The sequence below is a fragment of the Pongo pygmaeus genome, chromosome 9 (assembly GCF_028885625.2).
Source record: "Pongo pygmaeus isolate AG05252 chromosome 9, NHGRI_mPonPyg2-v2.0_pri, whole genome shotgun sequence".
Classification (NCBI taxonomy): Eukaryota; Metazoa; Chordata; class Mammalia; order Primates; family Hominidae; genus Pongo; species Pongo pygmaeus.
The window spans coordinates 105,718,486-105,735,312 of record NC_072382.2 but is presented as its reverse complement, the minus strand read 5'-3'; the positions used below and the strand labels follow the sequence as shown (position 1 = coordinate 105,735,312).

The following is a 16,827-nucleotide window of genomic DNA, read 5'->3' as shown; positions in this document are numbered from 1 at the left end:
TCTTTTTTAATGTTGAAAATAAGCAAAATTTAATCCAGATTTTCCTAGCCAAATCATTGGTCAAAATCATTTTACTAATTATCTTAAATCATCAATGTTGTCCTTTTTCTAAACTTACATCATAATTTTAATCAACTGTATTTCATATAGTTAATTCTACCATAAAAAAGTTCTCATCTAGATTTTTATACATTTGAATAATTGATTCTTTAAAAGAAAATACAAGTTTGAAAGCAAAAGTAACTATTAATATTAGATGGAAAACTAACATTTTGGCTTTCATTTAGGTATATATTAGTTAATAACAGTTCAAAACATCACCTTACTAAAATTTGTAGAAACATTTAATTCTTGTACATAACCAAACTTTCTAACAACTATTTGAAATGTACTTGAGCATGATAAGCTACACATTTATCACATGGTAAAAAATTAGGAGTGAAATCAAGGTTTATATAAAACAAAATAGTCAGAATTCTGAAAGAATTATTGAAGGTGATCTACCATAACACTCCCATTTTACAGGGAGGTATTAAAATCCCATGAAAGTTCAATATTTACTAAGCTCAATAGTCTACTGGTAGAGCAAAAATTAGAATGTCATTTCATGGTGCTTTGTTCTCTCTGAGATCTAGTGAGTGCAGGATGAACAACAGAGGAATGTCCTCTTTGAATGGAGTAGCCTTCAAAAAGTAACTACTATCGTCAAAACAAAGTTACAATTTAAAGACTGGTAGAAGTTTAGTTAAAAAAATAGCACTGGGGTGAGCCACTTGCAGAGATGAGAAGACTTCAAACGTCATGCCACATTTCATTTCTTTTCCACTGGGGCTTTTATTGAGTAGTGAAACAAGCCAAGGATATTTGAAAATGTAATGGAAAATACTACTCTTGTGTCCTATTAATGAAATGAAAACAGCACATGATAAAAACAGTGTCACATACTAATCTATCCTTTATCAAGTCCTTATTACCAGAATATTTGTTCGAAAGAAATGCCATTATACATGGACCTTTTAAAAGTTGATCTCATGTTTTTAAAAATTCTTCTACACAGTAGATTTACTTTTGTTTTAGTTATGTGAATGTCATTGAACAATGGCTAAATATAGAATAATTGACTTACGTTAGTCTGAATAGTAATAAATATTTATAAATCTGACTTCATTTTGTTGGCTCATGTTCTTCTAACTGACCTATAAGCATTCAAAATGTAGTGGTAAATTCACTATTTTGGTGAGTCTGAGATACATGTAAAAAATAAATTGAAACAATCTTATCTTCTATCTTTGTACCAGACCTTTCCCACTAAAAGAATATTTTTATTAAATAATATTCTGTGTACAATGATACCTCAGTTGATATGATCAAACTGATTAGTAAGAATTAATTATTAGATATTTTAAAACCAGGTCCAGAATAATTGGTTGGGTTCAGATGCCTAATTTGTGTTTTATTGTTGATTTTGGATATTTACTGACATTAAAGATCAAAACATGTTGATTATATGTGATATCCCTTACTATTCTTACCTAAAATATTTGAAATTATGAATTCACAATGCCTTGGGAGCTCAAAGTATTAGTATCTTGGAAAACACTACATTGAAATATTTAAAATTCATTATTTTATATAAGATATTAAGACACAATTTTAGCATTTTGATACTTGTAATAAGTCAGTATCTTGATACATGTCATAATTACATAATTATAAGTCATTTGCAAATTTTCTCCGTTTTTCTATATTCTCATATCAGAAGCTAAGTATGAAATTGAATGAGCATTTCCAACCACTTCTAAAAAATGATATCACATATTTCAATTAGTCCCTACTCCTATCCCATCTCTCTCTACCCCTTTTCACTTATTAACACAGTTACATACTTACTTGTTTATGTTCCCTTCCCTCTATTAGAATGTAAACTCAAAGAGATTAGGAACTTTGTTTCTTGTTCACAATTTAATCCCCAAGATTTTTAGACCAGGGCATAACACAAGGGGAAAAACTAATGCTTAATTAATACCTGTTGAATGAATAAATGATCGTTAGTGTCTCTCCCAGGGTTGCACTATATCCTGAAACAATGTAATTAGATCTTTTTTTCCAGGGGCTTTCAAACTTTTCTGATCATGCCCCAAAGAAATAACTATTATATTGTAGTGTTCGTGTATCTGAAACAAAATATTCATAAAACAATATTATTATCTTCAATGAACCCTGCTAATTAAATTTCTAAACTATTGTATTCCAATCCATTTATTTAAACAATTATTCTGGTATTGAAGTTGATTTCGTGGCCCACAAACCTAAATTTTGTAAAATACCATTTTAGGCCAAAAAGCCAATAGAGATGAAACATGTTGATCTTTGACTATGTTGAAGGGACACATGTACCCTCGTCCTTGTTGGGTGGTATAATAACTTGACAAGGCTATCTTTTCCAGAACTTCCTGCCTTTCTCAACCACTTAAAGTTCCCTATGTATGGATATCACTTACCATACCCCAGACTTTCAGGAGCTGGAAGGCCTGAAAAAGACTGAAAATTTTCTCTTCTAGATCTCATCAGCGAGAAGTTGAGAAATTATATAAATTTGGATTTGGATTCAGCTACAAACAAAACAATATGCTAAACATTTTTTCACATCATTCTCACCACAACCATACAAATTAAAAATTGCTACTCTTGCAAATAAAGAAACTGAGTCTCGAAAGATCAGATGATTTGCTCAAGGGGACAAAAGCCAGTGAGCAGCGAGTCTGGACTCACTCCTTTTCCAAATACAGTCCCCTCCCATGGGCAGACAGATGCACGATGTAAAACCAGAGGCAGCCCCCTCTCAACTGCTGAGCTTCCAGACACAGAGTAGGGAGAATCCCAAAAGCCTCAACGACCCATTCCTCTTCCTATGGACTGTGAAGGCAAGTGAGCACAGTGTTCTGCAACTTCTTCCCCTTGCTCAGTTTGTCCCTGCTCAACCCCACTCTGTTCTGTTGCCCTTTCCTGTGGAAGGGCTGGAGCTAGTGCATATAAAAACGCTCGTGAAGACTTCTTGCCCTTATTGTACACTGCGCCACATGGCCCATCACATCTACAGCCCTGTGTGATGGGTGGTTCATCTTGCTGCACCCTAGAAAAGGCATTTTGGTGTCCAATACTCTGTGGTACCAGGATGCCCTGCCTCATCCTGGAGTTCACGAAAAGTGAAAGCCACGCCATCCCTCCATCAGTCTCGACCTTTTCTCGGGCATTTTTGATAGGTGGAGGGACTCAAGAGTAGCTTTCTCTGGGTGATATACTTTTATTTTTATTTTATTCCCTGAAAAGGTACCCTTGACTCACCCAAAGGTCACCCTGATGGGAGCTCAAAGAAAAGCTCGGAATTAAGCTCCTTTGTGATTGTATTTTTTTCACTATAAACAGTGAAATTTTAACTAAGTAGAGTCTCATTTTGGTTATTGTAAAATAAACACTCCCAACTCCAGTCCCTGTCCCCACATCCCACCACCATCAAGGCGGAGAGCTGTGGCTTGTGGGTGGATGTGCCAGTCACCTCTGAAGAAGTGCTGGGAGTCTACCCTCTCCCACTTCCTCCTGGCGACTTTGTTTCCTGAGCCCTTAAAGGTCCAACCAGGAGGGTAAAGCCCAGGGCGGTGGGAAGAGTCCCGGCCGGCGATTAAACTGGGCATGCTCAGTGGCAGAGCAGGTTTAGGCCCGGCCTGGGAAACTGGGGAGCTGAGGTGCTCGCGCCGCCGCTCTGAGCCCGAGTGCGCGCCTCTCAGGGGCCGCGGCCGGGGCTGAAGAACGCTGCTGCTGCGCTCGCCTGCCCCGCTAGATTCGGCGCTGCCCGCCCCCTGCAGCCTGTGCTGCAGCTGCCGGCCACCGGAGGGGGCGAACAAACAAACGTCAACCTGTTGTTTGTCCCGTCACCATTTATCAGCTCAGCACCACAAGGAAGTGCGGCACCCACACGCGCTCGGAAAGTTCAGCATGCAGGAAGTTTGGGGAGAGCTCGGCGATTAGCACAGCGGCCCGGGCCAGTGCAGGGCGAGCGCAGGCGGCGAGAGCGCAGGACGGCGCGGCGTCGGTCCCGGGAGCGGAACCCAGCTTTTTCTTGGAGCGACGCTGTCTCTAGTCGCTGATCCCAAATGCACCGGCTCATCTTTGTCTGCACTCTAGTCTGCGCAAACTTTTGCAGCTGTCGGGACACTTCTGCAACTCCGCAGAGCGCATCCATCAAAGCTTTGCGCAACGCCAACCTCAGGCGAGATGGTAAGAGACTCATTTTATTTTTTAACTGAAAAAAATCATGTTTGCTATTGTTATTGTTCTTTCTATGTTTTTTCCCTTTCTTTTTGAATCTTTAATGTGAACTCGGGCTGAATGCATTGTTTGGGGAGGGAGGTCTCCTGCCTGTCTCCAGTCCTGAGAGAGCTCCATTTCCGGAATGGGACTGAGAGGTGTGGGACGCGTGCTGATGGGGATAGGATAAGCCAGGTGGCTCATCTTGCTGCACCCTAGAGAAGTCATTTTGGTGTCCAAGCCTCTGGTACCAGGATGCGGTGCCTCATCCAGGAGTTGGCGAAAGTTGCAAGCTGCGCCGCCCCTTGGTCAGATTCAACCTTTCTTAGGCAATTTTGATAGGTGGAAGGACTCAGGAGCAGCTTTCCCTGGGTGTTATACGTTTATTTAAATGTTATTTATTTATTTATTTATTTATTTTTACGAGTGAGAGGAGAAATCATGCGTTTCAGTCTAGCAGTTATATCTGGAACAGTGACAATTTATATATTATTTATTTTCGGGAAATGGCAGTGTGCAGCCTATTGCCCTTTAGGTCCCCTAAGTGACTTTCCTGTTGAAGTTCACCCTGACTCAGAAGCTCAGAGTGTAGGAGACCAAGGCTTCTGGGGTTTCATCAGTAACACAGGCGCACCAGGCTTCTGCTGCTAGTTTCCTTGCAGAGGCGGCTTCCAATTATCTACAAGGAGCACAGCTCCCGAAACAGCTGTCCTAAGTAAGGTCCCAAGCCATCTTGTTTGTTTTCCTTTACTCTAGAGGACACCTGGGTCACTGGTTCCAGAGCCCCTAAGCTGAGTTTATTTGCTTTCTGGGGCCTCCACCTAAATCCGAAGTTGATTTATCCTTCAGGTTCTAACTGTAGCTGATGTTCCCAGCAAATTTTAGCTGTTCTTCCATGTACCTGAACTGACCCATAGGCTTTTGGATCTTGTTTTTTCCTGCATCAGTATCTTTCTCTCCTGCTTGCTTAAAGTACTAACACATCTCCCAAGGAGACCATCAAGCAATTGTTGATGGCTTCACAGTTTCAGCTGACAGTATTTGACTGTCTTGGTAAATTCCTATTAGCCATCTTATCAGTTTCTTTCTTGGTATGTCCTTAATTTGGAATTTACTAAAGGACTTTTGGACTTTGCAGGGAAACCAAAATTTCGTTATGTTTGATGATGAGTAGACTATGGATATCAGTGTACTCGTCACCTGAAGTGGTGTAGATTTGTAGCAGGGGAAACCACAGAGTCATCTTACTTTTTCATAGCGTTTTTATGTAAAAGATTCCAGCCGCGAATTTTTGGTAACTCTCTGTCTTAGTTAAAAGCACATAATTTATTTATTTATTTATTTATTTACTACACTTAAGGATTAGGCCCAACACCAAACTTCTGTGGTTTTTTGTCTTTACTCTTTAATGTTTCCACTAGGGACAGATGTCCTAGTTGATCTTGTAGGTTTGTTATTAGTTGCACTTTATATGTCCTTTTAGCTACATAGAGTAAAATTCCATTTATAATTTGCATGACTTCATAGCCATAATTTTGTAATCCTCACCCTCCCAAGTATCAGTTACAAGAAGTCAAGGACAGAAAATGAAAAGCATGTAACCATTGCCCATTAACCCAAGATTCTGACTAAAACCAAGTTATGTAGCTCAGCAGGGTTTTTTTTTTTTTTCTTTGAAAGAGAATAATCTCATTTTAGTTTCCATTGTTAAAACTCTATACATCTCCATACATCTGTCCAGTCTATATGGGAAATGCTATGTTTCATGAAAGCTTTAAAAACTACCCTGGATTTCTCATTTCTTCATATTTTAGTTAAAACTGTTTTGCAGTTACTTTAACAGTACACACACACACACACACTCTCTCTCTCTCTTTGATTAGTTCTGATTGCTCAATACTTTCCTCAATGTCTATGTCATCTTACAAGCAAGACTAGGAAGGAGAAAAAGGTAGTTACACATTAAAATTTGTTTTATATAGAGTAAAAAATGTTAATATTCATAATGGATTGTTATAGAAAATTTTCAAATGGCAGCTTTTTCCTAAATGAGCATGCATTCTTCAAGAGGGGCAATATTGTCCCCAGTGGGGTGCAATTAGATCTTAGAGGGTGAACACAATCTTAGATATTGCAACGGTCTGTGTTCCTTCAAAGGGCTAGCGGATATAAATAGATACACCTTTCTGTGGTATTACCATTCACAAGGAGGGAGAGTGATCAGAAAAAAAGTCTAAAAGGAGTCTTTAAGGGATGGAGGTTAGCAATAGTGAAAAAAATGGTTGAGAAATATTGGCATAGAATTTTGGTGAAAGAGTAAGAATAATGGGGCTATGAAAAATTTTAGACAACACTTGGAAAATCTTAATGGCCGTAGCTGACAGAGAGAAAGTAATAACTTATTAAATTAAAATCTTGTTCTGATTCCAGACATTGTCAACCTGCTCTCCCAAATTTTTCTAATGACTCATTGAAGACGACAATATTCTTGCTCATTTGACAATCAGATTAAGACATGATAAAAGCTTGAGGAGGACATGAACATGGAATATAATCAGGAGAAAAATAGAAAATGAAAGTTTCTAAACATTAATTTAGGGTCTTTAGAAGACCTGGCTCTCGGATTGCAAATGATAGGAAATCACAACAAAAAATTAGAAGTGACCTTTGTATAGGAGTTTTAGAAACCATTACCTGATAATGGACATACTTGAAGGCTTTTCATTTGTTCCTGCTGGACTTGTTAGTTGCTGCTTAATGTTGGGATGAAGAAAGGAGCAAAAAAGCCAGGTGTCCTGTTCAGTGCATGAGGTGTGTTTTATCCTGTCCAGCCTAATACAGTAAAACCCCACAACTTCTTGATATACTATGCCTAATAGCTCCAGATACCTGGAGTAGCTAAGAAATGATGTGGAAATACATAATGTTAGGGTTGCCAAATGATAGTCTCCTTCTACCCATTATAAGATGCCGATCTGCTGCTGTCTCCTGGCCTTCCAGAATTCTCCATCACAGGGTATTCTTGTTCTGAAGGCATATCTGCAGAGCCTTTCTACCTGTAGAATGGCTAAATGGGCCCAGTGAAGGAGGGTAGTTGAATTTGTTGCCCATCTCCAGGAGAACATGAGGCTCTATAACTAAGAAAGATTAAACTATAATAATTTACAGTACTTAATAGAATGTTTACATTTCCTTATATCGTATTTATTATTCTTGCTCAAACTGATTTACTTTTGATACCCATTTCTGCCTCTGGTCACAAAGAAAATCTTAATTTAGCAGTAGCATCTATGTATTCTAATTTTAGTGCCTACACAGTTGGTGCTTTTGTAATAATAACTGGCCAAAACTAAGTGTTGCTCAGTGTGCAGATTAAGAAGTGTAAAGGTAGCAATTAACTGACAATATTACTTACTTATTTTAAAATCTAACTAGGTGGAACTTCCTGCCTAGGGGCTTTGGAATACAGATGCATTCTTCATTTTCTTGACCTTTTGTTGCATGTAGAAAGTACAGGTGTTGGTGGTAAACAATTCTGAAATTAGTTCTCTTTGGTTAGTATAATAGTATTGAATCATCTATTACATTATCATCTAGTGATAGGCCTGCAGTTTTAGTAATTGTGCTGCCTTAGATTTTAAAGTACTGAAGCTTGTTTCTTAATGTGGTTTCTATTGTCATCATTGATGATAGCACATTGACTTAAGTGCAAAGATCAGAGCTTAAAGGGAAGGCAACACAACAGAGAACAATGTCAATAAATTATTTTTAAAGAGTCTGAAAGCAAAGAATCCCGTCTGTGTATTTTTTGTTCAGCTCTAAGAATATTAAAGTCTATAATCTTGTAAAGCATAGTGGTGATTACATATTTTAAATGTAACCTGGCATTGACTTGCCACCATGGATAATATCATTTTATAGAAATCTTTTAAAGAGCAGGGTTTAGCCAGGTGTCTGTGTACTATGTAGTGGAGGATGCTACTAGGTTGTGAGTGACATTAATGACCATAGTGAGTTTATTAAATGACAGTGATTTTTGCTACAGGATTTTCCCTTTCAGTGAATGAAAGCAAAACTGTGTTGTTTCAGAACAAAAGAGTCAAACAATGGAGCCCAGCCCACAGAGTCACTGATCTCTAATAATAAGCATAGCTATTATTACTAGTAATATAAACTAGTAATAAGTATAAGCTTGATGTCACGCAGGACTCTGAGCATATGTGGTCTCACAGCCCTATCATTCTAAGAGTCTAGAAGAATATGCATATTTCTGTCTCTGTCCTTAAGAGCTGAGTCATAATGTAAATCATCTTCCTTCTGGAAATTACTCTTGAACTTTCTATGTTGAAGTCAGATTAGTGTAAAAAGGCAGTTCTGGAACACCTTAATAAAATCCTTCCCTTTATTAAAGTAGGAAAATCTTTTAGATGGATGAACCAGGTGTAAAATATGTCTACCTCATCTGTGCCATGCCATTCAGGGAATACATTGATCTTTCTAAAAGGATTAAGATGACTTGAGAGTGAAGGTGAGTTAGTGTCTCTTTCAAGGCTATCTCTTTTCAGATCATTCTTTACTTGATCTTAACTGCCTTCTAAAGATGAAGGGTAGCAGACAAATAGTTCTTTTTTTTTGAGATGGAGTCTCCCTCTGTCACCCAGGCTAGAGTGCAGTGGCAGGATCTCAGCTCACTGCAACCTCCGCCTCCCAGGTTCAAGCGATTCTCCTGCCTCAGCCTCCCGAGTAGCTGGGACTACAGGCGCCTACCACCACACCTGGCTAATTTTTGTAATTTTAGTGGAGACGGGGTTTCACCATCTTGGCCAGGCTGGTCTCGAACTCCTGACCTCGTGATCCACCCGCCTTGGTCTCCCAAAGTGCTGGGATTACAGGCTTGAGCCACCGCACCCTGCCAAATAGTTCTTTATCATAAATTCTGCTGCTGACCCCTGCTATAACTATTATTCATGTGTTCAATGAAGGCTGAAGTGTTGTGGCGAGATCTCGGCTGACTGAAAGCTCCGCCTCCCAGTTCACACCATTCTCCTTCCTGAGCCCCGAGTAGCTGGGACCACAGGCACGTGCCACCACGCCCGGTTAATTTTTTTGTATTTTTAGTAGAGACGGGGTTTCACTGTGTTAGCCAGGATGGTCTTGATCTTCTGACCTCGTGATCTGCCGGCCTCGGTCTCCCAAAGTGCTGGGATTACAGGCATGAGTCAACACACCCGGCCTTCAATGATTATTTCTAACATCCCTAATGCCTCCTGTATATTGTGCTAGGTAACTGAGCATCTGGCACAATATGAATGAAACACACATGGTTCCTGACCTCTTGGAATGTATTGCCTAGTGGACAATATAGACAAACAATTGTCAGTTCCATTGTGTTGTACATATCTTTCAGATGCATTCTGGAGAGTACCCGGATTCTCCAGAAGTGCCTTGGAGGTCAGTGCACAGCTACCAAGGAGGCTGAACACGTGTAGCTTCAGCTTCTCCACCCCTTCTTCAACAGAATAGCTCCACATGTATTATCACACTTCTTCTTCACGTATGTGTGTTCATCGTAAGAGTTTTACTTGAGAAAATGTATTTTGCAGTTTAAGTGTGAAGTTCTAAAGAGTGTGATATGCGCTTTAATGAAGGAAATGCACTGAGAGATAGGAATACACAAAGAGCACCTAATATAGACTTGAGGAATTGGGAAATGCTTCCTGGAGGAGGTGGTGTCTGAACTGAGGCTGAAGTGTGTGCTGCTTTGCCTGTAAAAAAGTAAGGCAAACATGATTTGAAGCCTTATGTGTTAGGACTCTTTAAAAAGAGTGTCATTTTATTATTTAGTTTTAACTGACAAATAAAGATTGTATAAATTTATCCTGTAGAGCATACTGTTTTGAAATATTTATGCAGTATCCAATGACTGAATCAAGTTAATGACCATATGCATTACCTCATATATTTATCATATTTTTGTGATCATAACACTTAACACTTAAAGTCCCCTTATCAGTTTTCAAGAAGACAATACATTGTGATTATTATAGTAATCATATTGTATATATTAGGATTCTTGATTTTTAAAATGTTAAAATCCAGCATGCCTTCTCTGGACTGAAGGAGTTCAGGGATGATTGCTGGGTGGAAGCTGTGAGCAGGGGTTGACCGTGCTGCCTTGGTTCTGGACAAGTCATTTCAGACATTGGGTGCAGTGAGAGGGAGAAGGGGGAGAGAACAGCACTTGCAAAGATTTCCAGGTGAGAATATAGGTAAATGAGTGTCCACCAGTGAAAGGCATGGGGAGTAATGTTAGGGAGCTTGGCCATTATGCTGAGAGCCGTGGTAAGCCATTGAAAGGTGTAATTTAGAGAGAGACATGGCCCATTCTGTGTTTGACTGCTGGGTAGAGTGTTCCTGAATAGTCCGCCAGGCCGAGGCTGTGATCAGGGCCAGTCTTCCTATATCCCTGCTGCCTGTGGGACATGAATACAGATGGAATCATTTCATTTTTAATATGATAGTGGGGGACATGAATGACTTTCTTAAACCCAAATCCCCAAATCCTTGGTGCCCTCACGATATCCCTGAGGTCCTCCCCTCACCCTGGTTGTTGCTCTGCAGCTCAGCAGAGCAGATATTATTTTGTAACTGTATCTGAGGTCTCAATAAGGTAATGTGAATTATGCAGGTAACCTGTCTAGTGTTTGACAACACTTTAAATTTTTTCAAATAGCTACATTTCAGAATTAATGCAATTTAAAAGGGAGCATTTTTACACTTCTATGTGAGGGATGGTTTCAGCAAAAATCTACAAGGGGTAATATATAATATTACAGCACAAAGGAAAGAATCCAAGACCAAAGGTGCAGCAGAAATGTTCTGCCTCCTCATACAATATTTCAGAACCAAATGTAAATCAAAACTAAGGGAGGAAGCCCACAGGACAGCAAAGGGCACAAGTGCACATACAGGAAGAAATAGTTTCTTCTGATGAGCCTTTTTTCCAGAGCAAGAATAAAGCATGCTTTGTTTCTTATAACTGTTGATAATGCACATAATAATATGTCTTTTCCTTCATCTTCCCTCTGGTATGCTGACATCTCCATATTAGCTTTAATATTGACAGATTAATACTGTGTGTTTTTTTGATTTGTGGGGTGTGCAGTTTAGTGGTTTTTATATAATTAGGAGGTGGAGAGGTCTGTGGAAGCATCATAGCCCAGGCATGGGAGCTGTCTTTCATTATGAGAAGTCATCTTTTCTCAGATTTTAGATTTTTTCCTTGAGCACTTTTTTGTAGAGTGTGTTCACGAAGACAGTTTTGGATGCAGTGCTTTGTCTATAAAAGTAAGCCAAACACGATTTGAAGCCTTATATGTTAGGATTCATTTTTAAAATTTTATTTTATTTTATTTTATCTATTTTTTTTGAGACAGAGTCTTGCTGTAGCTCCCAAGCTGGAGTGCAGTGGCATAATCAAGGCTTGCTGCAGCTTCAACCTCCCGGGCTCACGCAATCCCACCACCTCACCCTTCCACAAGTAGCTGGGACTGCAGGCACATGCCACCATGCCTGGTCATATCTTATTATTAATTTATTTTTAATTGACAAATAAAAATTTTATATATATATATCATGTACAACATGTTTTGAAATATGTATACAGTGTTGACTAAATCAAACTAATTAACATGCATTACCTCACATACTTACCTTTTTTGTGTGATGATAACACTTAAAATCTACTCTGTTAGCAATTTTCAAGAATATAGTACATTGTTATTAACTGTAGTCCCTATGTTGTATATATTAGGATCCTGAATATTTAAGATTTGAAATGTAGCATGCCTTCTTTGGACTGAAGAGCTCAGAGATGTTGCTGGGTGTGAGCTGTGAAGCGGGGGTTGAGTGTGCTATGTTGGTTCTGAAAAAGTCTTTTCAGACCCAATCTGAGAAGATGCTGACAAGTCCTGCATTTCATTGAAACATTTAATAAGCAATGTAGCAACCACCTGCTTTTACAAAATGTAGCTGTTGAGCAGACTCAGCTATGGAAAATGCAACCAAATGAACTAACAAATATGCAACAAATCCACTTAAAAGCTAAAATCAGTGTCACAGAATGTGTAAATGCATTCATAAGGATCATATGGTAGACACTAAAAGCCCATTTGTCTTTACTTTCCATATAATTACATCACCCTGGTTTATGTGGTTCTCATATCCACAGCAGAAGAGGAGTAGTGTATTAGAATAGATAAGAGAACTGGTTTGAGTTATTCGCACTATTAGCACTGAGAAATGACAGCTAGTAGTTTTCTTGCCTCCTCTTATATTTCCAGGTCTTGAAAAGCATTCATAAGACCTAAGCAAGCCCAGCTGGCTGAGGCTTCTTATTAAATAAGGTGAAAATAGCTCCAGTCTGTCTCCGTATATTGCTGGGGAATAACTATATTATAGCCCAGTAAAGATATTGATTTTAAAAATAATGACCTTGAGCCATAAAGGAAAGTTCAGATTATATGTCTGATAGGTTTACCAGGTTCATAAACTGTAAATGGTATTGCCTTAAGTATGTATGTATTTCAACCAGAAATTGACGGCATTTACTACAGAAACCTTGAAAAAAATAATGGTTGTAGCCTGGATGACAATAAAGTATTATTATCATTATTCTACTGATAACTAATAGATTTGTGTTAGTCAAGAGGGAGGTGAATAGGGATTTTATTGGCACTTTGGATTAGATTCTGTTCGGTTCAGAATCCTTAATAACTTGAATGAAAACGTAGAAAACACATCTATCTAACTTGCATATTTTCACTGCAAAGAATAGTTAATGGCTTGGAGCAGATGCAGAAGTTGGCAGACTTTTTTTGTAAAGGGCCAAATAGTAAATATTGTAGACTTTTCAGGCCATATGGTCTCTGTTACAACTACTCAACTCTGCCATTATAGCATAAAAGCAGCCATAGAAATTGCAAAGTTAGACTCTGTTCTGGTCAGTCTGTGTCTGAATATGTTGTGCTGTTGGTACCTCTTTTTTGCACAATTCCACCTTTTTATAATTCCTTTAACCTAATTCCATAGAGTTTACTACTCTTCTATCTTTAAACTTTTCCTTCTTATTGGCGCCATTCCCTCAGCCAACAGGTATGTTCTAGTTTCTTTGCACTGTCCCACAATACGCAAAAGTTGTTTTATTGTTTCTCTTCACTTTACCATCATATATACACTTTCTCAGTCTCACCACGACTCAATGTCTCTTCCTCCTCTCCTCCCCTGTACCCATTGTGATTTGAAATCATCCCCACTGCTCCACAGAAACGCTCTGGGTGAAGTCACTGTGATTTATTGTTTCTTCGGGGTTTGGCCCTTCTCTTCTTGAAGAATTCTCTTCCTTTGCCTTGATGCTGCCCCTCTTTTGTGTTAACTACTCCTAAATGACAAATTTCAAATGGTGATAGAAATAAAGCCAAAACTAACGCAGGACACATTTTAGCTTATTTGGAGAAGCAATATTAGAGAAAGCCTTAAAAAGCATGTTTTGTGTTTTACTCTTTCTCTGTTACCATGATGAGTGATGAAGAAAGAAGGAAAAATTTTAGAATGTAATGGGGGATGGTGTTAATAGGAAAAGAAAGAACATTCAAAGATAAAACCAATGTCTTATTGTACCCTATCAAATTATACAACTATTAACATAACATTTTTGAGGATAAAACATATTTTTAAAACAAAAGGGTATTTATCACTATAAAATATGACATTGAACACATACATAGGTTTGTTTCCCTTATATTTTTGGATACCCTTTGTTTATTGTTTCCTCGACTGTCTCCTTGGCTGGGTCTTCCTGTCTGCCCTATAAATACTGGCACATTTTCTAGGGTTCACACCTCAGATTTCTCTTCTCACTTTTCTCACTGCTTCTCTCTGGAGGATCGATCTTTATCTAGTGTCAATTGCTACTTGTGTGCAAATGACCCCCAAAAATATATTTTTAGCTTCTACCTTGTTACTGAGCCTTACCTGTCTTTTTATTTTGCTATTTGAGGTAAACAATGAGTAATCACACTGGTAATTAAACTCTCCAACTCAGTAAATAATCATGTGAAGTAATTAGTTTGTAACATATTGGGTTATTCATCCAATGGTGAATTCCTTAATCATATTAATCCTTTTTGTTGTTGTTCTTCCAGACACATCACAATTGTTTTTGAACAAACTGTTGAGTGAATGTAAAGATCCTATATCACATTTTAAAGGAATTTTAGAGGAATTGCACCACTCTATGTAGCCTTCCCTGACTCCCAATCCTCCTCAGTTAAGTTTTGCTACTCCTTTATTTATCCTGTATTTCTATCATAAGCCCTGCAATGTTACTCATTTATTTACATATCTGACATCTGCAGATATAGATTTACTAACTGTATTTAATACAGCTGAACATCCTCACCGTCCATTTCATTGGCTGGCACATTGGAGAAGCTCAATGAGGTTTGATGAATCTGTAAATCATCCAGTCAGTGTCCTTTTTAATGACAGATCTTTAGGCCACATGAGCCCTCTCACTGTCAGATTTTAAGCAAATGAGAGAGAGAGTGTTTAAATTCAGAATCTGGAGTGGCTGTCAGGTTTCTGCTTTAATTGTATGGGTGGTTGCTGTATTGTTGAACAAGATAGGAAGTAACACAGGAAGAGCAGATAAGAGAAGGTCATAAAGATAGAAAATTAATTTGTGAACACTTTAAGCTTTAGGAGCTTGTGCAGTATTGATGTGGAGAAACCTAGAGGCAGGAAGGTAAGAGAGAAACATATTTGCCTGAAATGCATGCACAGTGAACATGAAGTAAATGACTATATATTATAAAGTTTTAAAAATAATTAACATTTATGATTATGGGTACATGATAATAATGTCTGATATTTCCTAAATGCTTTTAACATGGTTAAGTGCTTTAATATCTATTATGAACAGTGGTGTGAGTGAAGAACTGGTTATATGTTGGACTTTGTTGAGAACCCCAAATTACACACACTTTTAGACTGTCACCTTGGACATGGCATATTTTGAGTTAATTTTGGACAATTATCAGTGAAATGTGGAGAATTTTCAATTGTCTTTAAAAAAAGCCAAACCAAAAACAAAAACAAAAATCACTAACCAGATAACACTGATTAGAATGAATCCTTTTTGTCATACCTTTCCAATATTAGTATTTGAGTATGTTTACATAAAATTCCTGCTACTTAATAAAAGGGTTCAAAAAAGAGGTAAAAATAAATTAAGGATGAGGAAACAAGTCTTAAGGGTCAGTCTAGAAGATAGATGATAGAACACTAACAAAAAATTAATGCATCTTTGGTTTATAAATTTATAGAGAAATATGTTTACACTATATGTTATGTTATTTTACTGATGATAAAATAAGAATTGCTCGTCATCTAATGCTAGATGACGAGTTAGTGGGTGCAGCGCACCAGCATGGCACGTGTATACTTATGTAACTTACCTGCACATTGCGCACATGTACCATAAAACCTAAAGTATAATAATAATAATAATAATAATAATAAAATAAAAAAATAAATTAATTAAAAAAAAGAATTGCTACTGAACAGGATATAAAAGTACATTTGCTGTAATAGAAATTTCATCAACAAAGTTTCTAAATATGTAATTAAAGGATTTGTAAACATTTGTTAATTAAAAAACAAGCTAGAATGAAGTGAGAGCAACTTGGAATTTAGTTTAAGTACAATGTATGTTGGGATTATTTAAATACATCAGGAAGAACCACTGTGGCCTTATAGTTTTTTTTCTTTAGTTTACTACTTTTCACCAAACCCAGCTACAAAAAACATAACCACTTGTTGAGCAGAGACTACATGCAGTGCTCTGGATGAGGCACCATGGAGCAGAAATAGTCAAACCTAAGGCACGGTCTCTGCTCTGTTAAAACTTAACTTTGGCTGAAGAGAGAAAACACGTATGTGAATAAACATAGGGCAAGGCAATGCCATGTGAGTGCCACCGTTATGTGACCTGGGATTTTTTTTTTTTTTTAAGATTCTCAACTTCGAGATTCTGTCTTGATGATCAAACTATAGCCATAAATTATCTATCCTAATATTTGGTTCAATAGAAAAAAATCTGTATTGGTCGAGTTGCTGTTGAGCACAATATTATTTGAAAATGAAAGGCCAACCCCTTATAATTAAGTTATTAAAACTTGAGCAGAAAAGCAACTTTTAATTTTAGGACCAGAAGTCTTACTTTCTTGATTGTTTTCTTTTGTGTGTTCGAATTTTAGGATACGTATTTCTGAACATAAAAGCAAATTTGTAGACTCAGTTACCCAGTATGCCTTAACTTTTTAATATGTGATGTGCGATATAATTATTTGACCACTGGATGGCAGTAAACAAAGACAACTTTGAGCATGATGTATTATTTTCCCTCTCTCTTTGTTGGGAATGTAAATTAAACTAACGAAGTCTCATATTTTCCACATACAT

The 16,827-nt window shown here is 37.7% G+C and overlaps 1 protein-coding gene across 2 annotated transcripts in view; it reads left to right on the top strand.

The window, feature by feature from the left end:
- The first annotated feature begins 3,609 nt into the window (after nt 1-3,609).
- The window catches only part of PDGFD (platelet derived growth factor D), a 257,912-nt gene continuing 244,694 nt past the window's right edge, over nt 3,610-16,827 (top strand). The window contains exon 1 of one of the 2 annotated variants that reach the window (XM_054437607.2): nt 3,610-4,275. In XM_054437607.2, coding sequence (XP_054293582.1) covers nt 4,152-4,275 — 124 coding nt within the window. In that variant the 5' untranslated portion in view covers nt 3,610-4,151. The remainder of the gene's footprint in view (nt 4,276-16,827) is intronic. The other variant, XM_054437608.2, reaches the window with a different exon arrangement.